At 47.7% G+C, this 19,867-nt stretch overlaps 6 protein-coding genes across 6 annotated transcripts; 2 read left to right on the forward strand and 4 right to left on the reverse strand.

The window, feature by feature from the left end:
• Window positions 1–1,009: 1,009 nt before the first annotated feature.
• N7506_012068 (uncharacterized protein) lies at window positions 1,010–1,993 on the forward strand (the record flags this gene model as incomplete). Its single annotated transcript, XM_056961359.1, has 1 exon — window positions 1,010–1,993. One exon carries the CDS (start codon window positions 1,010–1,012, stop codon window positions 1,991–1,993), a length of 984 nt encoding a protein of 327 aa, XP_056805893.1.
• Window positions 1,994–3,556: 1,563 nt separating this feature from the next.
• N7506_012069 (NAD(P)-binding protein) lies at window positions 3,557–4,468 on the reverse strand (the record flags this gene model as incomplete). Its single annotated transcript, XM_056961360.1, has 5 exons — window positions 3,557–3,680; window positions 3,754–4,037; window positions 4,094–4,200; window positions 4,251–4,332; window positions 4,385–4,468. The coding sequence occupies 5 exons, from the start codon at window positions 4,466–4,468 to the stop codon at window positions 3,557–3,559; spliced, it is 681 nt and encodes a 226-aa protein (XP_056805894.1).
• A 1,575-nt stretch (window positions 4,469–6,043) lies between these two features.
• N7506_012070 (uncharacterized protein) lies at window positions 6,044–7,929 on the reverse strand (the record flags this gene model as incomplete). Its single annotated transcript, XM_056961361.1, has 2 exons — window positions 6,044–7,340; window positions 7,403–7,929. 2 exons carry the CDS (start codon window positions 7,927–7,929, stop codon window positions 6,044–6,046), a joined length of 1,824 nt encoding a protein of 607 aa, XP_056805895.1.
• Window positions 7,930–9,839: 1,910 nt separating this feature from the next.
• On the reverse strand, window positions 9,840–14,651 carry N7506_012071 (uncharacterized protein; the record flags this gene model as incomplete). Its single annotated transcript, XM_056961362.1, has 6 exons — window positions 9,840–10,598; window positions 10,664–12,677; window positions 12,744–13,635; window positions 13,842–14,055; window positions 14,116–14,493; window positions 14,580–14,651. 6 exons carry the CDS (start codon window positions 14,649–14,651, stop codon window positions 9,840–9,842), a joined length of 4,329 nt encoding a protein of 1,442 aa, XP_056805896.1.
• Window positions 14,652–17,086: 2,435 nt separating this feature from the next.
• On the reverse strand, window positions 17,087–17,467 carry N7506_012072 (uncharacterized protein; the record flags this gene model as incomplete). Its single annotated transcript, XM_056961363.1, has 2 exons — window positions 17,087–17,179; window positions 17,234–17,467. 2 exons carry the CDS (start codon window positions 17,465–17,467, stop codon window positions 17,087–17,089), a joined length of 327 nt encoding a protein of 108 aa, XP_056805897.1.
• A 1,303-nt stretch (window positions 17,468–18,770) lies between these two features.
• Window positions 18,771–19,809, forward strand: N7506_012073 (uncharacterized protein; the record flags this gene model as incomplete). The annotated part of the gene is made up of 3 exons (XM_056961364.1): window positions 18,771–19,062; window positions 19,143–19,389; window positions 19,452–19,809. 3 exons carry the CDS (start codon window positions 18,771–18,773, stop codon window positions 19,807–19,809), a joined length of 897 nt encoding a protein of 298 aa, XP_056805898.1.
• Between the last annotated feature and the right edge of the window lie 58 nt (window positions 19,810–19,867).

Genomic DNA, 19,867 nt, shown 5'->3' on the forward strand with positions numbered 1-19,867 from the left:
CCAGCCACCCCCCCAGTGCAGGTATTCAATACACACACAACACTGTGTCTTCACACTCTGGCCCGAGTATCCTCTACCTTACATCACCACCCTGAGCCCTAGATCTCACTTCAAGGGACTTTGTCTGTAAGACTAAATGAAGCTTGGAATGAAACATGGGTGAAATCCATTTGATTCTCTTTTTTGAATTTCTGAATTTGCCTCTTTGGAAGCCTTCAGACTATAGATAGCATCAATGCTGTCGGTGGCTTGCCGCAAGCAGAGGTGTGGAAGCATCGGGATGGACGTGTATGTCTATTACCTCCACGCTCTGCCTCTGATTGGAAGGTCAGCTGCTTGCAAACAGTCAAAGTTGGATTGCGTTGCAGGAGGTTTGACTCTCTTTCATCTTTGCATCTCTGCGTCGTTTCATCCTTGCATCCTTTCATCGCTCAAAGGACACTGCGCCTGGATGTTCGCTTGTCAGACCGGTCAGAGGGGTAACGTGCATTTATGCTGCGACCCCTGTCTTTAAAGATTCAACGGTTCTGTGTCTTTAGGTTTGGCCTGTCCGGTTGAGTTAAGAATCCCATTCTCTGTGGCTGTCAGTAAGGCTTGCCGGAGAGTGGCTTCTTTGTGAGGCTGATGCTTCTGTGTGCTTTCCCGCTTCGCTGCTTTGTTCGCTGAACGACATGCCTTCACTTGTTACTCTTGTCCAAGTCACACAGAGGCGATCTAGCATGGCACAATGAGATGTTTTAGCCTTAATCAATATAATGGGCTCAGTGTTAGAGCTTCATAGCAAAGGTCAAGACCCTATAAGAATGACATTTGCTACTTCGGCTCTTCCCACTTGACCTTTCTTTCGCTTCAAGACAGTTTGTTCAGTGCTCTATGAACTCTAAGTGTTCTTGATCAACTCTCTGCCCTCATTCGCTGTCGATTAGGGATGAGGCGATCTAGACTCACCGGACACACAAGATCTACATCCAAAGACACTGGGTTTGGTTGGTACTTTGCAGGCGAACCGATGGACAAGAAACGCCCTCGGAGTAGTCGAATCAGACTGGTCCGCTACATCCCTGAGACGTCACCAACAAGCAGCATCCACTCAGGCTTTGAGCCTGGTATGAGGTGCAAATCATGCGGTGGCTTCCATGCCCTTAAACCGGGCCTCTCTTCGCCTGTGGAGAGACTAGTCTGCAGTTGTTCCCGGTGCGAGATTTACATCAAGGAAGTACGCCCCCGGTCTTCTAGCAACAGTCTGTCATCAGACTCCGATTACAACAGCAAATGTGGCTGCGACAAGTGTCGTGACATTGAGAATCGCCGGATACGCCCCCGCGAGCCACGACCTATAAGCCCAACTAGCAGTGATTCTTCCGGCTATGAGCGCACCGCAGGAGCCCGTGATCGTCATCCAGCCCGTCGCGCCGGCAGTTCACCTCTGGCCGAGAAACCTCGGGAAGCTCCCTCGGCTCCTATGACACCTGCCCTATCGGCCAAGCCCACCTCGACTCGTCCATCGATCACGACTATGCATGCCGCCCCGATTATTCATCATCACTGCTCACAGGCAGCCCCGATGATTCATTATCACTCCTCGCAGGCAGCGTACTGCATGGAGCATCCGGAGCTCTGTCGTGTAATGCCTTCGCCAATTCCACTACCTGCTCCTCCGCGCACACAGCCTCAGCAGTCACACCCCAGATCCCGACAAGGCTCGCCCGATCAGCCCAACCCGCGGCAGCTCAAATGTACCTGTGGGAGTCCTGCTTCGGAGACTTTCTCTTCGAGGTATGGAACACCCAGAACCTGGACCAGATTCCAGCACTGCGGATGTGGCTCCACCGCAGAGCAATATATCTTTGACGGTGGTGACACTGCGTCTGACAGCTCGGTGCATGCAATGGCTGGCGACGATCACGACGATATTGAATCCCATTGCCCTCTTCACCACCGCTGTCGTCCTAGATTTGAGGCTGAGCATGGTTGGGTTTGTGGACGGAAATGAGCCATGGGCATGGCTCGTTCAACGTTGGGCGCTCTGCTCTACTACCTGGCAACTTTCTTGGGGTGTCTTGATTCTTTTTCTTGGTGCTGATTCTTTTCGAAATACACGTTGGATGCTTGATGTCTGTGTCTTTGCTGAAAAAGCTGTCATCCTGCAGGAGCCTCATGCAAAGTTTGTCCTGTGTTCAGATTTCCAAGATTGTTATTTCCTGTTATGTGTTCTCTTGTTGCTTTTGGTGTCTAGGGACTCTTCTCCAATGATTTTTTATGGTCTGTAATCTGCCGCACTACCTTGAAATTCCCATGCCCTTAGCTACTCATTGTTAATCTTAAAACCTACGTAGCCCTTGTCTCCTCACGCTCTCGCGGCCCGTTATTGGGTCTGGCGTGGAGGTAAAAGTCATCAGGAGGCTGGATTGACGGCGGAGAAAAACACAACAATACACAACAAATAGGAACCTCACTCACGCGCATATTTTTGCATGAGTGGAGACGATCTCTGATCTATCCCATTTTGTCATTGTGTTGGTGCCCCTGCGAGCTTTGGCCTTTGCCGTTCATACCGCGCCCAGTGCCCCCATGTATACCGAGTGTCATAAAGATGCCGAAGCCGCTTGTGCCGCTTTTGCTGAGCTATGTCCGACTTTGCCGAAGATACCGAGCAAAGACACTCAGGTTTCTCGCGCATGGAGCCTCTTTCCACCAGATTCATACCAGATGCAGGCAAATATTTCAAAATTCAGCGCCATACAATATTTTGGCTACTACATAGAGCAGAGCAGCGGAAGGTGAGGAAGTTTCCGCTAATCCGTATTTGCCAGACGTCCAAGACATCAGGGTCGCCAGCAAGCGTTTCTTTCCAGCACCACAACCTTGGAAGTTGACTCAGAGGTTCCTATGGTGCTCTATTTTGTACAGGCGAGAAGGTATGTTTGCAGGAATGCCTCAGCAAGGCGAGGTGAGGTTGTACGGGATGAGGCTCTGCTGTAGTGAGATGCCCCCCCATGGGCATTTACAAAGTGGATGGCAGACCCTCCATGAGAGGGTCTGGTGATTTTACCGGAAATTTGTAAGAACCGTTCAATAAGACGAATGAATGAAATGTAATCATCTTGTCCAAGACATTGTAAGATGCTTGTGCAGTAAGTACGTCACGAACCGAGTGTAACAAGTCTACTTTCTAATTGACCTTCCTGCCCTTTGCGCCAAGACTCATTAGTCCACTACATTTGAAGCTATTCCGAAAGTTGTATATGTATTTGTGCATACGTAATCTATCCATGGATATAATAAAATCAAACATGTATTCATTCGTCAATTCAATATATCTAATACCTCGATACATCTCTGTGTTGCAGCTTTCCTCGGGAGGCACCAATTCACAATCAACCACAAGTGGTCCAACCAACGTTGGCTTCAGACCCAGACGGCCCATTTTTCGCTCCTCAGCACCAATTTGGCTCAAAGTGGTCACAGTGATAACATGATTGATTAAACAATTATATGTACCACTGTGCATGAATGTTTCGAAGGTTCAGATTCTCGTTCCATTGGATTGCACGTCTTACCGAATGCCCAGGTGTTTAGTATCGAGGGAATCGAGAATAAGCTCAACTTCCTTGTCAAGATTCCCAAGTATATGCTCAGGGGGAATTGCGGCTTCCAGCCCAGAGACTTGCCGTTCTCGGCTGTGTAAGTCGACCTTCAAGGTAAATATTAGCATAGATATTCCTCGGGTTTTGAAGAGAAGAATGTGCACACCTTCCACCAATCTTCACGGTCACTGAAGATGGAGAAACGTTTTGAGCTTTGGCAATCTTCTCAAGGGCAGGATCGGTCATCAAATCAACTCGCTCATCGGATATCACGCCACGCCGGGCTAAGGCCTCTGCAATAGCGACGTAGATATCATGCCAAGCAATCTTGCCAGATGCTGCCAGATAAAATCCGCTTTTACCATGACCAGGGTTCATGTTTGTCAAAATAGCGTGGAGCAAGGCAAAGTATAGGGACACAGTGTCGAGAACATGCGACACTGGCCATATCTGATCTTACGTTAGTTTGTTCAATGAAGGAAAATTGAAGTTTGCTGTCCATTTACCTGTCCTTCCTGACCAAATTCATAAACACGACCCGCTGCCCTTGCGGCAATCACAACATCGACGGTTTGAATCGAAATCTTGTTACCAAATCCCTCCCCCTTACCATCTAGGTTCATCGTTAGACAAGTCCAGAACAGTCTAGACCACAAGACTTACAAACAATGCATGGAGAAAAAAGATAGACCCTCACGCCAGATTCAAGGCCGGCCTCTACCACCCCGATGTTCGTGTTGGTTGCCTGTGATTTAACAGTGAGTATCCCCGCATCAATGCCAGTCTATGCTACATACTGTTTGCAACTCTGGGTATGGAGATTTTTGTGCTTTGTGAATTTGAAAAAGTTGAGGGTCGTTATCGAGCAAGTCTCGATCCATTGGAGAACCAGCCAGGCTTGAGAACTGTTTAGTTCCAGTGGTCTATAGCGAGATGTGAGAATTTCCTTGAAGCCATAGCCAAATGGAAGAAATGACTTACATAAATGAAGTGGGTTTCTTGGCCAGTTCGCTTCTTAGCCTCGGCGAGAGCCTTGATAAAGTGGATCTGGTGCTTCAGGTAGTAGGCATCGATCAGATAGAGCACGATTGTGATGTTTTTGACACAATGGCATGTTTGACAGCATCCTCATCTTCTAGATCGATTCTCAGAGGATTAACTCCGTACAGCTTCCGAGTCATCTTGTCCTGATCATCTGTCCGGACCAGACTGAAAAGCCTTCCATAACCAGAAAGTCCTGCCTCTTTCTAACGGGCCAAGAGAGTTCCACCTAGTGAAGTGGGAAGAGCGCGCTGGCGGTCTGACATCGCAGACAAGACGACGGGGGTGCTCAGTGCTCGGCGGGAGGGGTGAGGCATGCAAAGCCCTAGAACGGCCCGATTAGGAAGTAGATGCTGTTTTGCCAAAGAGGTGTAGGATTCTTTGATTGCTATGCTATGAAAACGGGGCTAGAAATAGCCCAGGGATGCCTGAGGCACAGGTAGGAGCAGTGCGGTTTCCCCACTACACTAGGTAGCCAGATCCTCCAGTAACGAGAATGTTATGCGACATGATATTGAAAATTTCAGAGCATCACATCCGCAAAATCGTGGCTTTGTGATGGAAGCACAATGCAGTTGTACAAGAAGCAGGCTATATACTCGGGCATTCACTCAATAAATAAAATAGTTTCGTCTCTGATGTAATAGTCTAATCATCTAGTGGTTGCCCCGAGGCCGGATCCAGTTTATCACCGGAAACAGAGTTAAATCGGCTACTTCTCGCTAGAAGTTGTTGTGCTACGTCATACTGTCCCAAACAACATCCAATACATTCTCACCCATTGCTATTGCTTTGAAATTTTCAGTATGCCTCACAAAAGATTGATGAATGAGCAAGGTAGACATATCCAATCGGAAAGAGTCTCTCAGATATCAGAATTACCCACCAATTCCTATTGGTTGAGCTGCCCTGAAGAACCCACTTGATGATGGGACCTCAGGACCTCGGGACTTCGGGAAAGATACCAATAGGAAGCACAGGGTTCTAGCAGGCATTAACTAGTACTCAAGATAAACAATATTGTAAGTAAAAGATTTATTATATTAGGTCCTTATATATCTCCAAGTATATTACAATATACTAGGCCGAACAAGCTTGGAATGCTCAAACAGTCTGCCTACCACTGACCATGTGGTAGTTGAGTGCTCTTACCTGTTGAAAATGAAATTTGGAAATCACGATTTCTCTGATTTTATTTTTATGTTAGTTGGTCAGATTTGGCCATTCATATTGTCCATTGTCCCTTCGCACAATAACGATCTTTGTGCCAAATGGACTAAGTTCGCTCCGTGTTGAGGAATTGCAGGTAGAGGAAATTGCTACTGCAGATATTTGCTTGCTCTCTTATTTTTAGATTTCCCTACTTGTAGCATTATTTTCTTGGGCCTTCTGCATTTTTGTGGCGCAAATACCATCTAATAATACTTTTCATCTTTCACCAAATCAATGACTGAATCTTCAAATCCAAATGCCGCGTGCTTGAATGGCTGAGGTGTCTCAATCTCCCCGAACCGCAACCTCACCTTTTCAAGCTCATCGGGTAAATGGTCGGAGCCCAAGCAGTATCCAGTTGTTAAAACATCCAAGTCCGGATTTCGCGTCGTTCTCAGTAGGTTGGAAAAAGACGTGTTCTCAGGGACACCATTGCTGCACAGAGCAAAAAGCCCAATAGTAATGCACCCAAAAGTGACCACGAGAGCGGTCACATAAGCCGTAACCAGATTTCTCCAATTATAACTGTAGAAGTTCTTGGGTGAGTTGACAGAGACAGGCACACTGGTGTTGGCTGTGTTCAGACTGAGAAGGCTGTAGGTAAAGTTCCGTGAGAGGTCTTCCAGGGCTCGGCCCAATGTCTTATTGCGACAGGTCGGACTGGGCGTGAATTCCACCAGAGAATAGCTCGAGCTATTCACAAGCTCTGGACACTCGAAGAGACCAGACTGCATAATCCAGGTTGCGTCGCCGTTGAGCTCTTCCGAGGCACTTAATCTTAGGTAACCATTGATGAGAGATGAGAAGAGCAAGTGGGTTATATAATAACCCCCAAGGCTCTCTGGAACATCGGATGATAACGTTGACCACATTGCAGTGCTTGTATTCCAATCACAAGGAGCTACCAAATCGGTCGAGATAGGGATGAGTCTCTGAATGGTATCGTCGAAAGATACATCCAGCACATAAGAAGTGTTCCAGAGCTTGCAAACAAGAGATGTTTCGGTGGAGTTTTCCTTGTAAATGCCCTGGTATTGCCTCGCAGCGATCAGAAGCGTGTTGCTCAACCACTCCGGCGCACTGCCTGAGTATATCGCTCGACTGTTACTCGAGTTTATTGCATATCTATCCCACACACCCTGAAAGGAGGTATGGTTATTAAGATCTTCATCAGTGTAGATGATACCCTTCGTCTCGGCAATGACTTCACTCAGATCCTGGCATTTATAGGAAGGTCCCCAAAATTGAAGAGTATAGGATGAGTTAGGCAGTGGTGGGGTAAGGGGAATAATAGCAGCTGATGAGGAGGTTGCCGTGAATAAACGGTTGATGATATAGGAAGGCTGAGAAATAAAGCCCGCCCCTCCATACGATGCCCAGTTGCTCCAGAAATCTTTGGTAAATTTCACAGTGGGAACATTCATCTGAGTGGTGGTTGACGTTGTCTTTAAATGTACCGAGAGAGTAGCTGGTGTAATGAGAGCAGTTAAGGGGATCAGCCTGGACACGGGGTTAATCATCACACACTCTTCAATCGACTCCAGTAAACAAACACTACTTACCAGGAGACAATTGCCAACACAGTCAGTGTTTTCGCACATATCCACATATCAGGGACGAAAAAAGCAAGTGGATCGCTCAAAATACTGAACATGGCATCGATGCCGCGAATATTCACACTTTTCTTGCGGAGTGTAGCCCACATCTGTTGCACCGCCGCAATCCCGATGGCAGCTACAAGTAGTGTTTTGACCAGGAATGCAAACCCAGTGCCGATCCGAATTGTCCAGGTCTGTTGCTCAGCCGATTTAACCAGCGTATTGTCGTGGCTCTTGTAGTATAGATGATGGCCTACCGATAATGCCAGGCCACCTAAAAAGAGTCCGACCATCAGAGTCGGACTCCGCCATCCCAATCCCCATACCGCAGGAGAATAATCATCTTTAGAGATCGGCGCAAACTCGGAACTGGCTCTAATACGGTGGGGTAATGTTGGTCGCTCAGTCAAACTGTCTGGAGAAGGCTGGTCTGTCAATGCAACAGTTCGCATAGAGGTGTATCTGACACCACGATCGATCGACTGGGGCATGATGGCATCGGCAAGGGGTGACTATTTCAAACTCTTTGGATCCTCTCGCCGTGAAATTCTGGATGCTTATTATACCTGTAAAGATCAAAGCCCAGGGTGATTATAATGAACCGATCGAAACTGGGGGTTGAGTTGTATTTATCCACTCAGCCTGCTTCTCCCTCGGACTCTTTATTCAACCGCCCACGAGACTGCAGTTCCCAAAAATCGCTGAACACGAGGGGTTGCGGTAGGTGCATATTTAGCGGCACCTAGTGGGTGCAAACCTGCATGAGTGTGGTGGGAAACTTTGAATTATTTTAATCCAACCCAATGGTCTTGCGCCAACCTGCGCCCACCTGCGCCAAGGGTCCAGTAATCGCACTCACCTAAGAAACGAAATTCGAGACCTGCATCTTCTCTTCCCCCAAATCCGTCTGTTAGCATTAATACGGAGTACTTCCTAATATGGCTAGTGTTAGTTAGAGAATTGGAAGTCGTCCTGCACCCGGGCTCTAAAAGCCCGGGTGCAGGCGGTTTTCTAACGCTTGGCGTCTTATTTTGAGCCTCTGGAGCAGACGTAATTGAGAACAGGCTGATCTACTGAGGAGAAGCACGAATCGCTTCAAAACAGTAGATTGTGGTTGTGAAGCAAAAAGACCGACCGGGGAAAAGAAGGAAGAGAGAGAGAGAGAGAGAGAGAGAGAGAGCTATCTAGCCAACGGGGGTCACCTGATCTCCCAACAGTAATTGGTAATGCAGTACTGCGTATGGAGTACGGAGTAGACAGAGGTCACAAATAAGGGGGGCATACGGGCACAGATAGAGACTAAGGAACTGGTTGCTTGAAAGTGGCTAAACGCCCAGTCAGATGACCTTAATCAACTACTCAAGGATGCAAGGCCAGCCTTGCGCTAATAGCTTGTGAGGCTGAATTTTGATTGTAGTGTTGAAGACAAAGCCATAAGGCGAGCAGAGTTTTCCCCGTTTCGGTCTCGTTTCAGCCTTGCCTTTTCCACCACGGAAGCCGCCTGGGGAGTACAACGAAGGCAAGAAAAGGCATGGAATGAGGCCCAAGCTGAGAAATCATCCCTGGAGGCAGTCGTGATTTTTTGAAGCGATCTGCCTAGGGTCGGGCTCGGGTCGGGCTGTGTGCTCCATGATTGCTGGGCCGGCAGAGAGTTCCCCAATTAGATGCTGCACGTTCAATCTCATCCTCTCCATGCATGATGCATATACGGAGTAAGCCTATATAAGTTATGTATGATGCTCTCCGCGAGTCCATGTAGTTTGGAACTCGAAGATTCTTCTTACCTCGCAACAGTGAGACACCTCACACCTAGTCTTCTTTCAATACGCTCAACAATAACACATGGATGAGGACACTCGTGGAAGGATTCTTTCCCTTCATGAGATGAGAATGGCCAGTATCACAAGTCTTTAGCATCCCCCTGAGTCTCTCTTGGCGGTATGTATGTCTCACTGGCATGGCAGTGATTTGTACCCAGGTATTACAGAGCTTTTATAAATCTTGAAACTCAAGTCGGCATCTGATACTAGCCAATTTATTTCTTTCAGCCAGAGAGAGACCTTGGGAGAGACCCAGGAGATCATGTGATGCGAACGAGCATGACAACGTATTCTATAATATGGCTTAAGCTAAGCGGACAAAAAGCCCTGTTCTCTACTCCCTGTGGTCGTATATGCCTGGAATGACATTGAGTTGGTTTATATCGGAGATTTGCGGGTAGACGGCTCCTAACTTTAAGTGGCATAGAGTCCATGCGTGTAATTTAGCTCGGAGATTGAATTGGGATAGCGGTTGCGTTGTGAACACCCAGGCCATGATAATAATCAATGCAATTATTGAAAGATTCCATCATACAGTTTTCCCTGGTATATTTGGATTTGCAACTCGGTGGTTCCCTGGTCTAACCTCTCTTTTGCTCCAGGAACAACTTCAGCTGCTCCTTGTCCGCAACCATGTTTCTCTCTGTCGCTTCAATCAAACGATCCGTCACTGCAAATTGGTGATCCTCCCAGAGCTCCTCAATTGTTTCATTGAAACACAGTTCGACAAGAAGCTGCGGGGCCAGATCAGTAGCAGGGACCTCTGACAGCTCTTCTCTTCTCTTGAAAATTAACTCCTTGAGTCGTGAGATTCGCTCTTCGTCGAGATCAAACGGTAAATCCAGTGACTTGAGGGTGGAAATTCTTGAAACCGTTTTCTTGAAAATACCTCCTACCAGGACGACACATCTGGATCTGTAGCTCCATAAATCGGGATCCTGCCAGGTGTCCCACGAAACAAATTTTGCAATCACAGGCTCCGGCGTCCGCTCAACCAGCCAATTCATCACTGGGAAATCACATTTCTTGATACACGCTCTCATCACGTTCTCCGTGACGTTGATTGGTCCAAACCGATGTTGTATAACGTTTATCACGTCCTTGGCTTCGTATGATTGCGTCGCAGCTATCAAGACATCTTCTGACACATGTACATCATGAGCTCCGGCTTCTAGCATCACCCGCATTGAGCGCTCGTCCGCTGCACCGGCTATAAGGGCCTTCTCGGTGATTGGTACGTTGGGCTTCCAGGATAACAAAGCGTTCAAGGGGTAAAAGTTAATCGCCAGCGTTTCAACCACAGTCTCGTCGATATTGACAAGATCGTGCTCAAGAAGAACCTTTAAAGCCTTGTAGGCGAATGCTCAGGGCCCCTTTTGTAAGCAGGAGCATCCGCAATTTTGACTAACATCGGACCAATAGGTAGGCTGTCCCGGCGCCTTTTCAGGAGCGTAATCAGGGCATCTTTGTTTTGGCATGCCCCTTCAAAAACCTTATCGGTCAATAGGCTGGGTGGCGTGTTTTGTGAGAGAATTTCAAGAACGTCCGCGCCAAACTTGGAATTTTGGACGCCTGCGATAACAGTGGATTCCGCGACCGGAAGAGGCTTGCCGTGAAGACCCATGAGATATTTGACAATCTCAGGAGCTTGGAACTTGTTTGAGGCTGCGGACGTTACAACACCTTCTGTGATGGCGATCTCAAAGCCCTTGCTCACCAAAAGGGTCAACATTTCCGTCGATTCTCTGTGTGAGGATATGATCTCCAATATCCTTTCAGACACCGAAAAAGACAAAGATGGCAGGCTCAGGAGCATATCCAGAGTAGCGACCCCTTCTGTGGAGGTGGTGGACAAGAGTTCGTGAATCGTCTCCTCACTCAAACCCATCTGCAGATCCATGTGCTCTTTAATGAAGCCTAACATTTCCTTCGAATGGGATTCATTGGCTGCAGCATTGATTATCATTAATTCGGTGATGACTGTGCTGGGTTCCCTTTCGGGCCAAAGCAGTGGGAAGATGTTTTTGTTACCAGCTGCTTTTTCCAGTATATCCGTCGTAACAAGAGCATCCGACTTTCTTAGCTGCATTATGGAAGTCATCTCGTCCAGGCCAAGACCTTGTGCAAATGTTTCAAAAAGTTCTTGGTCCACAGGAAACTCATCGGGTCGTTTGATGGCCAGCACAGCGAGTCCAGAAGCCGTACCAAAGGTCGATTTGGTCTTCAACTCTTCTCGGAAGGTTGGTGAAACCTGAAACTGACAGCGCTCGAGAAGAAGTTCAAGCACATTCTTGTTTTCGCAGGCTGCGTTTAGGAAAACGCTTTGCGGCATCAGCACCAAACCGCTCTGTTGCCAATCTATGAAAACTTCCATAATATCGACTGCAGAGTACATATTACCCATCGCACGCCAAATCAAATGCTCGTCAATTTCATTGGCAGCATCCGGGGACTGGTTGCGGAGTAGGTTGAGGTCCCATAGCTTTTGCAAAATAGATGCCAGCTGGACTTTTCCAAGTTTCAGAGGGTCTATGTGAGACAAAATCATTCCGACCACGCTAGGATTTATGGTTGGGGTTTTATCCAGGAGCGTTTGCAGAACATCAAAACACCCACAATTGGCAGCCACGGTGAATGAATCGCCTGTGAAATTGTAGTCAAGGTCGACGTTGTATGGTTTTTCAGGGTCCGCACCCTGGGCAAGCAGACTGTTCACTGCTTGAGCCAGGCCCATAATGGAAGCCATGTGAATTGGGGGCTGACACTCATTGGAGAGTTTACTCCACTCATTGTCTCGACTGTTACTCTCGCCTGCCCGTACCCAATTGAAGTAAACATCGGGTTCGGTAAATAGAAGATTGATCTTGGCCTGTAGCTCTGGTGAGAGCTGATCGAAACCTCCAGCAGCAGTCATATGGGTGTGCCAGTGCTTTGACGCGTACAAGAATGGAACCTTGCTCTTTGCAGTAGCTTGGGTCAAGACTTCCGTCTGCTCAAGAAGAATATCCACAGGTTTCTCCGTAAGATAACGATGGCCACTAGCAGCGGAAAACTGGCATGGGTGGTGATGCCCCCCTTCTTCTAGGACAATCAAAAACTCTGGCACAGAGAAATGGGCTAACTGGACGTTTTCATCGAATAAAGTGATAAACGATGTTGTGCAGATTTCGACAAGGATGCCTGGGATAGGCAATTTTACCATATCTGCAACTGTCTTCGCGTCGAAAACCACAGGTGAGAGACAGATGATCATGAGAATCTCACGAGCCAATTCCTCATCTTTTGAGTCAATGTTGTCGAGGACTTTGCGATAAGTCTCTTCCAGGGTTTGAGGGATTGTTTTCAGGGTGTCCTTGATCTGATCTTCATTACGACATCTCTTAAGTGCTATGATCTGCAACTCTGCCCATCGGAAACGTCTGGAACATGTTAGTGACAAGGTCATGAGAAAGGCTGGAAGAAAGCAGTGGATGTGAATTACATACCGTTCTTTGGAGTTTAGCAATTCATCGCAGATCAGCTGATGAATACTCGCGTCCCATCTGTTGAGGGGGCGTTTTGTAAGGGATGAGTTGACAAAGGTTTTCACATCCTCGGCCAGGTGGGCTTCTAAGTCAATCTTTGAGAATCGATCAAGTCTCTCCTTGATGTCTTGCTCTGGGCGACTAGTGACCAGGATATGCACCTGGGCCTCGTTACCCTGTCGCTCAAGAAGCTTTTCGAGGAAGTCAAGAACCAGAGCTCTCTCCTTGGATTCCTCGTTTTCTGGGCATTCATCCAGCGCATCGAGGACTAAGTAAACATCACTGGTCAAATGGGAAAGGAGATCATCGAGAACGTCGGAGACGGCATTCGTATCAGGCTGGCTCCCCTTGAGATGGTGGTCTTTCCAAATTTTGGTCACCTCTGGCGCCACGGGTGATCGACTCAATTGCCTGATGAGCGATCGGGTCATCGCATCAATGCTTTGAGTTGCATCGATACCGAATTGGAAATACCAGTATCCAAGGAGCTTCGATGGATTCAGTGAGCAGTCCTCTTGGATGTCCTGGATGACAGTAGAGCAGAGAACAGATTTTCCGCAGCCAGAAATCCCCGGCAGCCATAGAAGGCTTCCAGGAGTCGTCTTCCAATTGTTGTACTCGGGTAAATCCAGTAGCCAAACACCAGTATCATCGGCTTTTTTCTTTTGCAAAGCTCTTTGGTGATTCGAGTAAGGGGCGTCTGACATCCAATTGAGTTGGGCTTCTTCCTCGGCAGTCAGCGCTTTTGTTGCAAGATTCTTCACGCCCACTAGGACCGCGTCTGTCTTCGCAAGATGCTCCGTCGCCTGTTTTCCGTTAGTGCGTTCCCATATGAAGAAGCCGAACCTGTTTCCTACCGAGATTAGCGGCCAAGCTAGCCCACTTTTCAGCCATCACACTTTGTGAGTTGATCGCGTCCTTCAAAGTTTGCAGTGGCTGGTCAGTGAGAGCCATCACACTCTGGAAGGTGCGTTCTGGATGTAAGTCAGACGTCAGCTTGGAATCTCCACCACGAATTTGGGGGCTTGCACTGGGATATTCCCAAAGTCGCTCACTCACTAGCTTCATTCTCGTCCCGCCCTCTCTTTACCTCAACCGTGAATTCGAGTATCGCCGTGTAAACGCGAAGCAGGGCCTCGTCGAGGTTGTTATCACCTCCGACATTCTGGTTTCGGTAGTTGACGTCGATCAACGTGTAGTAGGAAAGAGTTTCGGCGAGGTACCCCGAGACAGCGAAAATAGCGTCCCGACGGTCGAGTCTGTTTTGGACAATCTTTATCTCGTATCAGTATCCATCGTAAACAATCCTGGGCCAGGAAAGGGGATACAGTACACTCATTCCAAAGGAGATGACCATCCAAGCAGTGGATGCTTTGCCTGTGGGATCGAAAGAGACAGCTTTCGTGATGACATCGCTGGCCTGCAAGGCTGCATTCAGGATTCTCTCGGAGCAATCGCGCAGGTTGATATCATTTCCATCCTTTCGACGGATCTTCAGACCACCCTTCTGCCACTGTTCATACTTGGCCGTCGTGTCATCGACGACTTGATTGATGGCCGCAGTAGCAGGGACACCCTCTGAGCCAAGGTGCTTCTGCTGGGAGAGATCCAGGCTGTCATATGCCTCTTTCCACAGATCGCGCTGGCTCGGTGCCTGCGGGCTTGGTGTCGGTTGACTCGGCTTTTCCTGGTCCGACTCTGCTGGCGTCAACTCCCCAAGAGTTATAGCAGGCAAAGGTGGCTCCTGTTTGACCTGGGTGGTGAATTTTGCCTATTCTTCTCGGGCGGTGCCTGAACCAGTCGAGCTGGAGGATCCGGGCTACCGTCGCCTTTGTCACCTCTGCTATAGCAGAGCGCGCGCAGTCCCATGATCTCGTGTATGTAACTCCAAACAGGGAGCTCTGGTTCCGAGGCCTGCGTGTTGGGGTGAGGAGAAATTCCGACCGGGCTGCCGGGTTATTGTGTATTAATTAGTGCATTATGCGTGCAGGACGGCAGAGAGAGCTGAGCTCGATAAAGTGGATCTGAGTCTCCACAAAGCGGCAAGCCCTTCATTCGAATAGGCTGGGAAATGGTTCTCCGCCGATCGTGGAGAGATTCAATCGCAGTGGCGCTGCGCACCCTCAATTAACTTGACGCATCGAGTGCGAATAACCCCTGGCCTTTCATGATCCACAGCGTGATGGTCGCCAGTTGAAACTTTGGATTGTACTCCATACCAGTTGGCCTGGATATTCATTGGCTTATCATCCTTCTCCTTGATTAGCCCTAATAGCGAATCATGATGAACGATACGGATCATAGTATTTGGACAAGACCATTAATTGACCCATGATCCGTGGACGAACTGTAGGCTAAAATCCCACGAGTATGGGAAACCCCCGTATCTGTCCTGTAGGAGGCTGGAAATGGAACTCCGACTCCACACCTTGACCCGATCTATGTGGATCATAAACAATCATTTCCACCCATAATATCTCTCAACGCCCAGGTATGATGAAGTTGTCTTTTCTACAACTTGAGCATGAAGGTGAACCAGGGAGGACCGTCTCTCAAAACAATATTCCGACCCCGAGTACTCCGTAGACGAAGTAGTTGCAAGATCGTCCGGTCAGCCGCAATTGCTCGGGTACTCCGTACGGGAGGCACAGCTCCTGTCGACAGTGGAGACGATGATTTCCCAATTTGGACAGGCCCACTGTCGACAGGAGCTGTGGAGAACGTCGGTCTCAGACGGTTAAAGTACTCTGTAGGTGTACAGCATTTCTCGCGTAGCTAAATCGACACACTGAGTACGGAGTAGGAGTACGGAGTGAGTGGACGTCAATAAAACACAACACGCTATGTCTATCACGTGGTCTTCTCTACTTTGATTGGTCACATCAAAACAAAGGCTCCAGGGGCTAGTTAAACCTTGGAAACTATGTAAAACTACGGAGTACTCCGTACATGATCCTCCGTCAGGTACAGAGTACGGCCCTTTTGGCTATCTTCCTACTACAGTTCACTTTTTTCTTACTATTCCGTACGGAGTACTTTGCAGTATATTCTATGAAAAGCCCACACCCAACTGTCGATGGAGCCTTGTGCAGTGCCCATGAGCAACTCACTATATCGATGTCTTTGCACACAGACCCGGACAAAATTGAGAAGCATTTTCTGATTAATTTGATTTCATATAAACCAGCTCTTTGTGAAATCAAGCACATACGACCACAGGGTGTGGAGAACAGGGCTTCCCGTCCGCTCAGCCGTACTTAAGCCACACGCCGGTGAGTTAGTAGTTGGGTGGGTGACCACCAGCGAATCCTCACTGTTGTATGTTTTTGCTTTTTCTTCCTCCATTGACTTGTCACCAAATATGCAAATTTTTTGGTAGTCTGTTGGCGGACACAAAGCTGATAAAACAAAACAAAACAAAACAACAATTTTCATTCATGGAGAACGAAAAGATGCAAAAAGAAAGAATACTGGTAGTGATCTATGCCTTATGTAGCGAGTGCAGCTCCAAGTGCCGACTTGGAATCTCGGTCTTACTACACATTGAAAGATGATGCAAAAATGAAAATCTCAGAACGTCTTGAAGCGAAATGAATTGATAAACTACCTAATGACTACCTAAGCAAGTTCTCTTTGACAAGGGTATGGAAGACACCATCATGCGACCATATAATGAAACAAGCAAAGAGACAACACAGTGTGCTGGGGTCAAATATTAAAAATAGTACAAATCAAGTCTCCTGTCAAACCAAAGCCACGAATCACCTGTGAAAACAAGCCTCCAAGTCATGAATGACTGAGAGGAAGAAACGAATTGAAAGTAATCAAACAGAACCTCGAACTGGACGATTGGACGGCCAGGAGCCAGTGCATCAATCCTTTCGACGCGATTACTGCTCTGTCTGTGTACACTGTCCATCGCCGTTGCAACAGACTTTCCATCTTCTGCCTTGGCCGTTCCCGACTGGGCATGTGGTGCCGCTTGAGATGATGTCGCATGTACCAGTGAGGAAATCTTGGTCCAGTTGAGTTTGATTCGTGCAGCAGAAGCATGCGTAGTTGGTCGGGCAAGAAGTCGCAGTTGTCGTGGTCGTGGCCGTGGTCGTGGTACTGATCGTATCGGTGATGGTGTTGGTGTTGGTCACGGTAGCGGTTGCGGTATTCGTAGCCGTGACAGTGTTCGTGGCAGTTGCTGTACCAGTCGAGATGACGGTGGTAGTCGTGGTGCAAGAAGAAGTGTTCGGAACACAAATGCAGCCCCTGCTGGCATTAGCTGGTTAATTCTTGTAATTGCAAAGAGAAACTCACGACGTATTTTCGTTAAGAACGTCGAGTCCAAGCAGGCCGCTGGAACCGCTGGTGTCGCAGTAGCCAGACTGGTTGCCCAATTTCTTGCACTGTTATGTGTGTTATTATCGACAGACCCTCCCAAGGCTCTAGAGGTATCTTACCTTGATGTCGCAGGCAACGGGGTCACAGTTACCGCCGCCACCACCGCCGGTGCCAACGCCAATGCTTCCAACGGAGCCGCCAACTCCACCACCTTTTCCGCCGCTGATGACCTTGACCGAATTGTCCTTCGGTCCCTCCCAGGAGTCACCATCCCACTTTTTCTTATCTCCGCCAAGCTCGCTGGGGAGGGCAGAGACCAGAGTAGCACACAGAAGAGCGAGAGCGAAACGCATTTTGGCAAGGCCTTTTTGTTTGAGTGATGAACGAAGTGGAAAAGAGTGAATCAGGCTGAACTGTGCCGACTGTTGTGATGGATACTCGTTCACATCCTGGCGGCAGAGGGCACAATATATAGCTTTTCCTCGCTGCCATCCGCTCACTATTCAGACATTGCCATCGAGAACCAAATGCCTGGATGTGTTTTCTGGAATTTGATTCACCTATACGAGAAAGAAATGTGGAAGTTAGGGAGGTGCAACATACGCATGTACACAAGCCCCGGCTAATTCTTCCGGCCACTAAAGCGCAGTCAGGTGGCATTTTGATTGGTCCCTTGTGCGTGCCCCTGGCACAGATCCCCGTGTGTCGACAAACAACCCTATCTAGTATCAACCTTGCAAGGCTTGTGTATAGGTTCGTAAAGAGCAATTCCTCGTTTATATTCTATCACGAAATATAATTTAAATAAGGATACGCTGACTTGATGTCAAGTTCTGTCTAGAAAGCCATGGTGTATTTTCTTTTTCTTTTTCTTTTTCTTTTCTTTTCTTTTCTTTTCTTTTCTTTTCTTTTTCTTTTTCTTTTTCTTTTTCAATAACCATTCTTGCAGCGAAAAGTGAAAATCAAAGAACTGTGTTTATTATTGAGTAAAATAACTGTTGTTGTAGAATGAATATCTAGTATCATGTCAGCTCAAGAGGTCTAACTATGCGAAAATACGGAAAAATTAGCCGGTAGAGATAGCAAGGTCTCTATTTGTCATTCCAAAGGATAGAGGAACTGGACAAACTTTGAAGGCATTTGAAAGGGTTTGAATAAACTGGGGTGCCGGAGGCCATAGTTTACACGGTCAAACCTAAGCATTGAACCAAGTATCAAAGGTTTAAAGTTCTGATGGGGCTGAATGGGCCAATTGCAAAAGGGGTTGGACATTCCCAGCGGAAGGGATACGATCCTCACTGTCAAAATTGGCCTGGTCTGTGCCCTCAAACTATATTTCGGGCTTTGGGTATGTGACCGGTGGCGGCATCCGTCCAATGGAGTCTATCTACACCAGTACTATAGGCGTTATATCGATATTCATTCCTACGGATGTGTACGCTACAAGAACGTCCGTCCTCGGTCGCGTTACATCTCAAAATATCCAATCCCAAGAAATCTAGGGGGGAAGTTAATTCCTTCCAGCATTGAGCCAATAGGAAATGGGTGGGCAAGAACAACCCATTGGTAAAGAACTTTCACGCTAGTTAATTTAATAAGTGCTTCGTTGGACCTAACCACATTTCACACCAATTGCTAGAAGATCGACCATTTGCGATGTTCAAACACTGGGTGCCATTTGGGTGGCCGTATGGATTCGCCTCTCAAACACACGATGCGAAATCACCCAAACCGATGAGTCGTCGAACCTCCCGGTCGTTCAGAAATACAATATTCTTCCTGTTATTGGTCTCAGTCTTGACTTGGCAACTCATCGCCAGTCAAAAAGATTTGAGCACCCTTCCCTATCTCCGTCAGACTGAGGATCACTCGGGACCTCGCGTCGCTATTGTTGTTTTCATAACAAAGCCGCAGACTTACATGCACCTCTCTCTTCAAAACAAAGATAGTATGTAGTCTTGACTCCGTGTTTCGATCTACACATACCTTCCTTGAAAAAAAAAGTTACTAACCTTTCCCAACTCATAGGATATGCGAGACTTCACGGTTATGACCTTTTCGTTGATTACGAGTCTAATTCCTCACGAGGCACGACATGGCTAAAGTTCGACATGGTCGAACGCGTAATCAAAGCCAATCAACACGACTGGGTATGGTATTTGGACTTTGATACGCTTATCACAAATACCAGCGTAAGCTTGACGAACCTGATTTCCGAGAACCTGGCGAATGTGACAATGCCAAATGACATTGATCTGCTTGTCACAGACGATTGGTAAGTGATCCAAAAGCCCACGTCCACCGAGCCCAAGGACCTGATTTCTAATCATTCCTCAGCAACGGACTCAACGATGGTTCGTTCATTGCACGATCCTCAGCGCGCTCCATAGAGTTCCTCAATGGAGTACGCGCTCTCCACGACAGGGAAGAGGTCCTCGGTGGAGTTTCACTGAGCGACCAAGACTCGATGGCCCGATTTCTGAAGACCAAGGATCCTCTTGTCCAGCATGCGATGCGTATCCCGCAGTGGACGATCAATGCCTTCCCAGAAGAAATCGGTTGCTACGATACACACAAAAGGAAATGGGAGAAGGGCATGTTTGTAATCCATTTCGCGGGTGCCTGGGCTCATGTATCTGGTGAAGATCCTACTGGTCAGCTTATGAAGAAGTATGAAGGTGACATTATTTACTAAGAACCTACAAATCACATTTATTTATCATCAACTTTAATATGATCATCGTCGATTAGAG

The sequence above is a fragment of the Penicillium brevicompactum genome (assembly GCF_028827555.1).
Source record: "Penicillium brevicompactum strain IBT 35665 chromosome Unknown utg000009l_segment0_segment0, whole genome shotgun sequence".
Lineage (NCBI taxonomy): Eukaryota > Fungi > Ascomycota > Eurotiomycetes > Eurotiales > Aspergillaceae > Penicillium > Penicillium brevicompactum.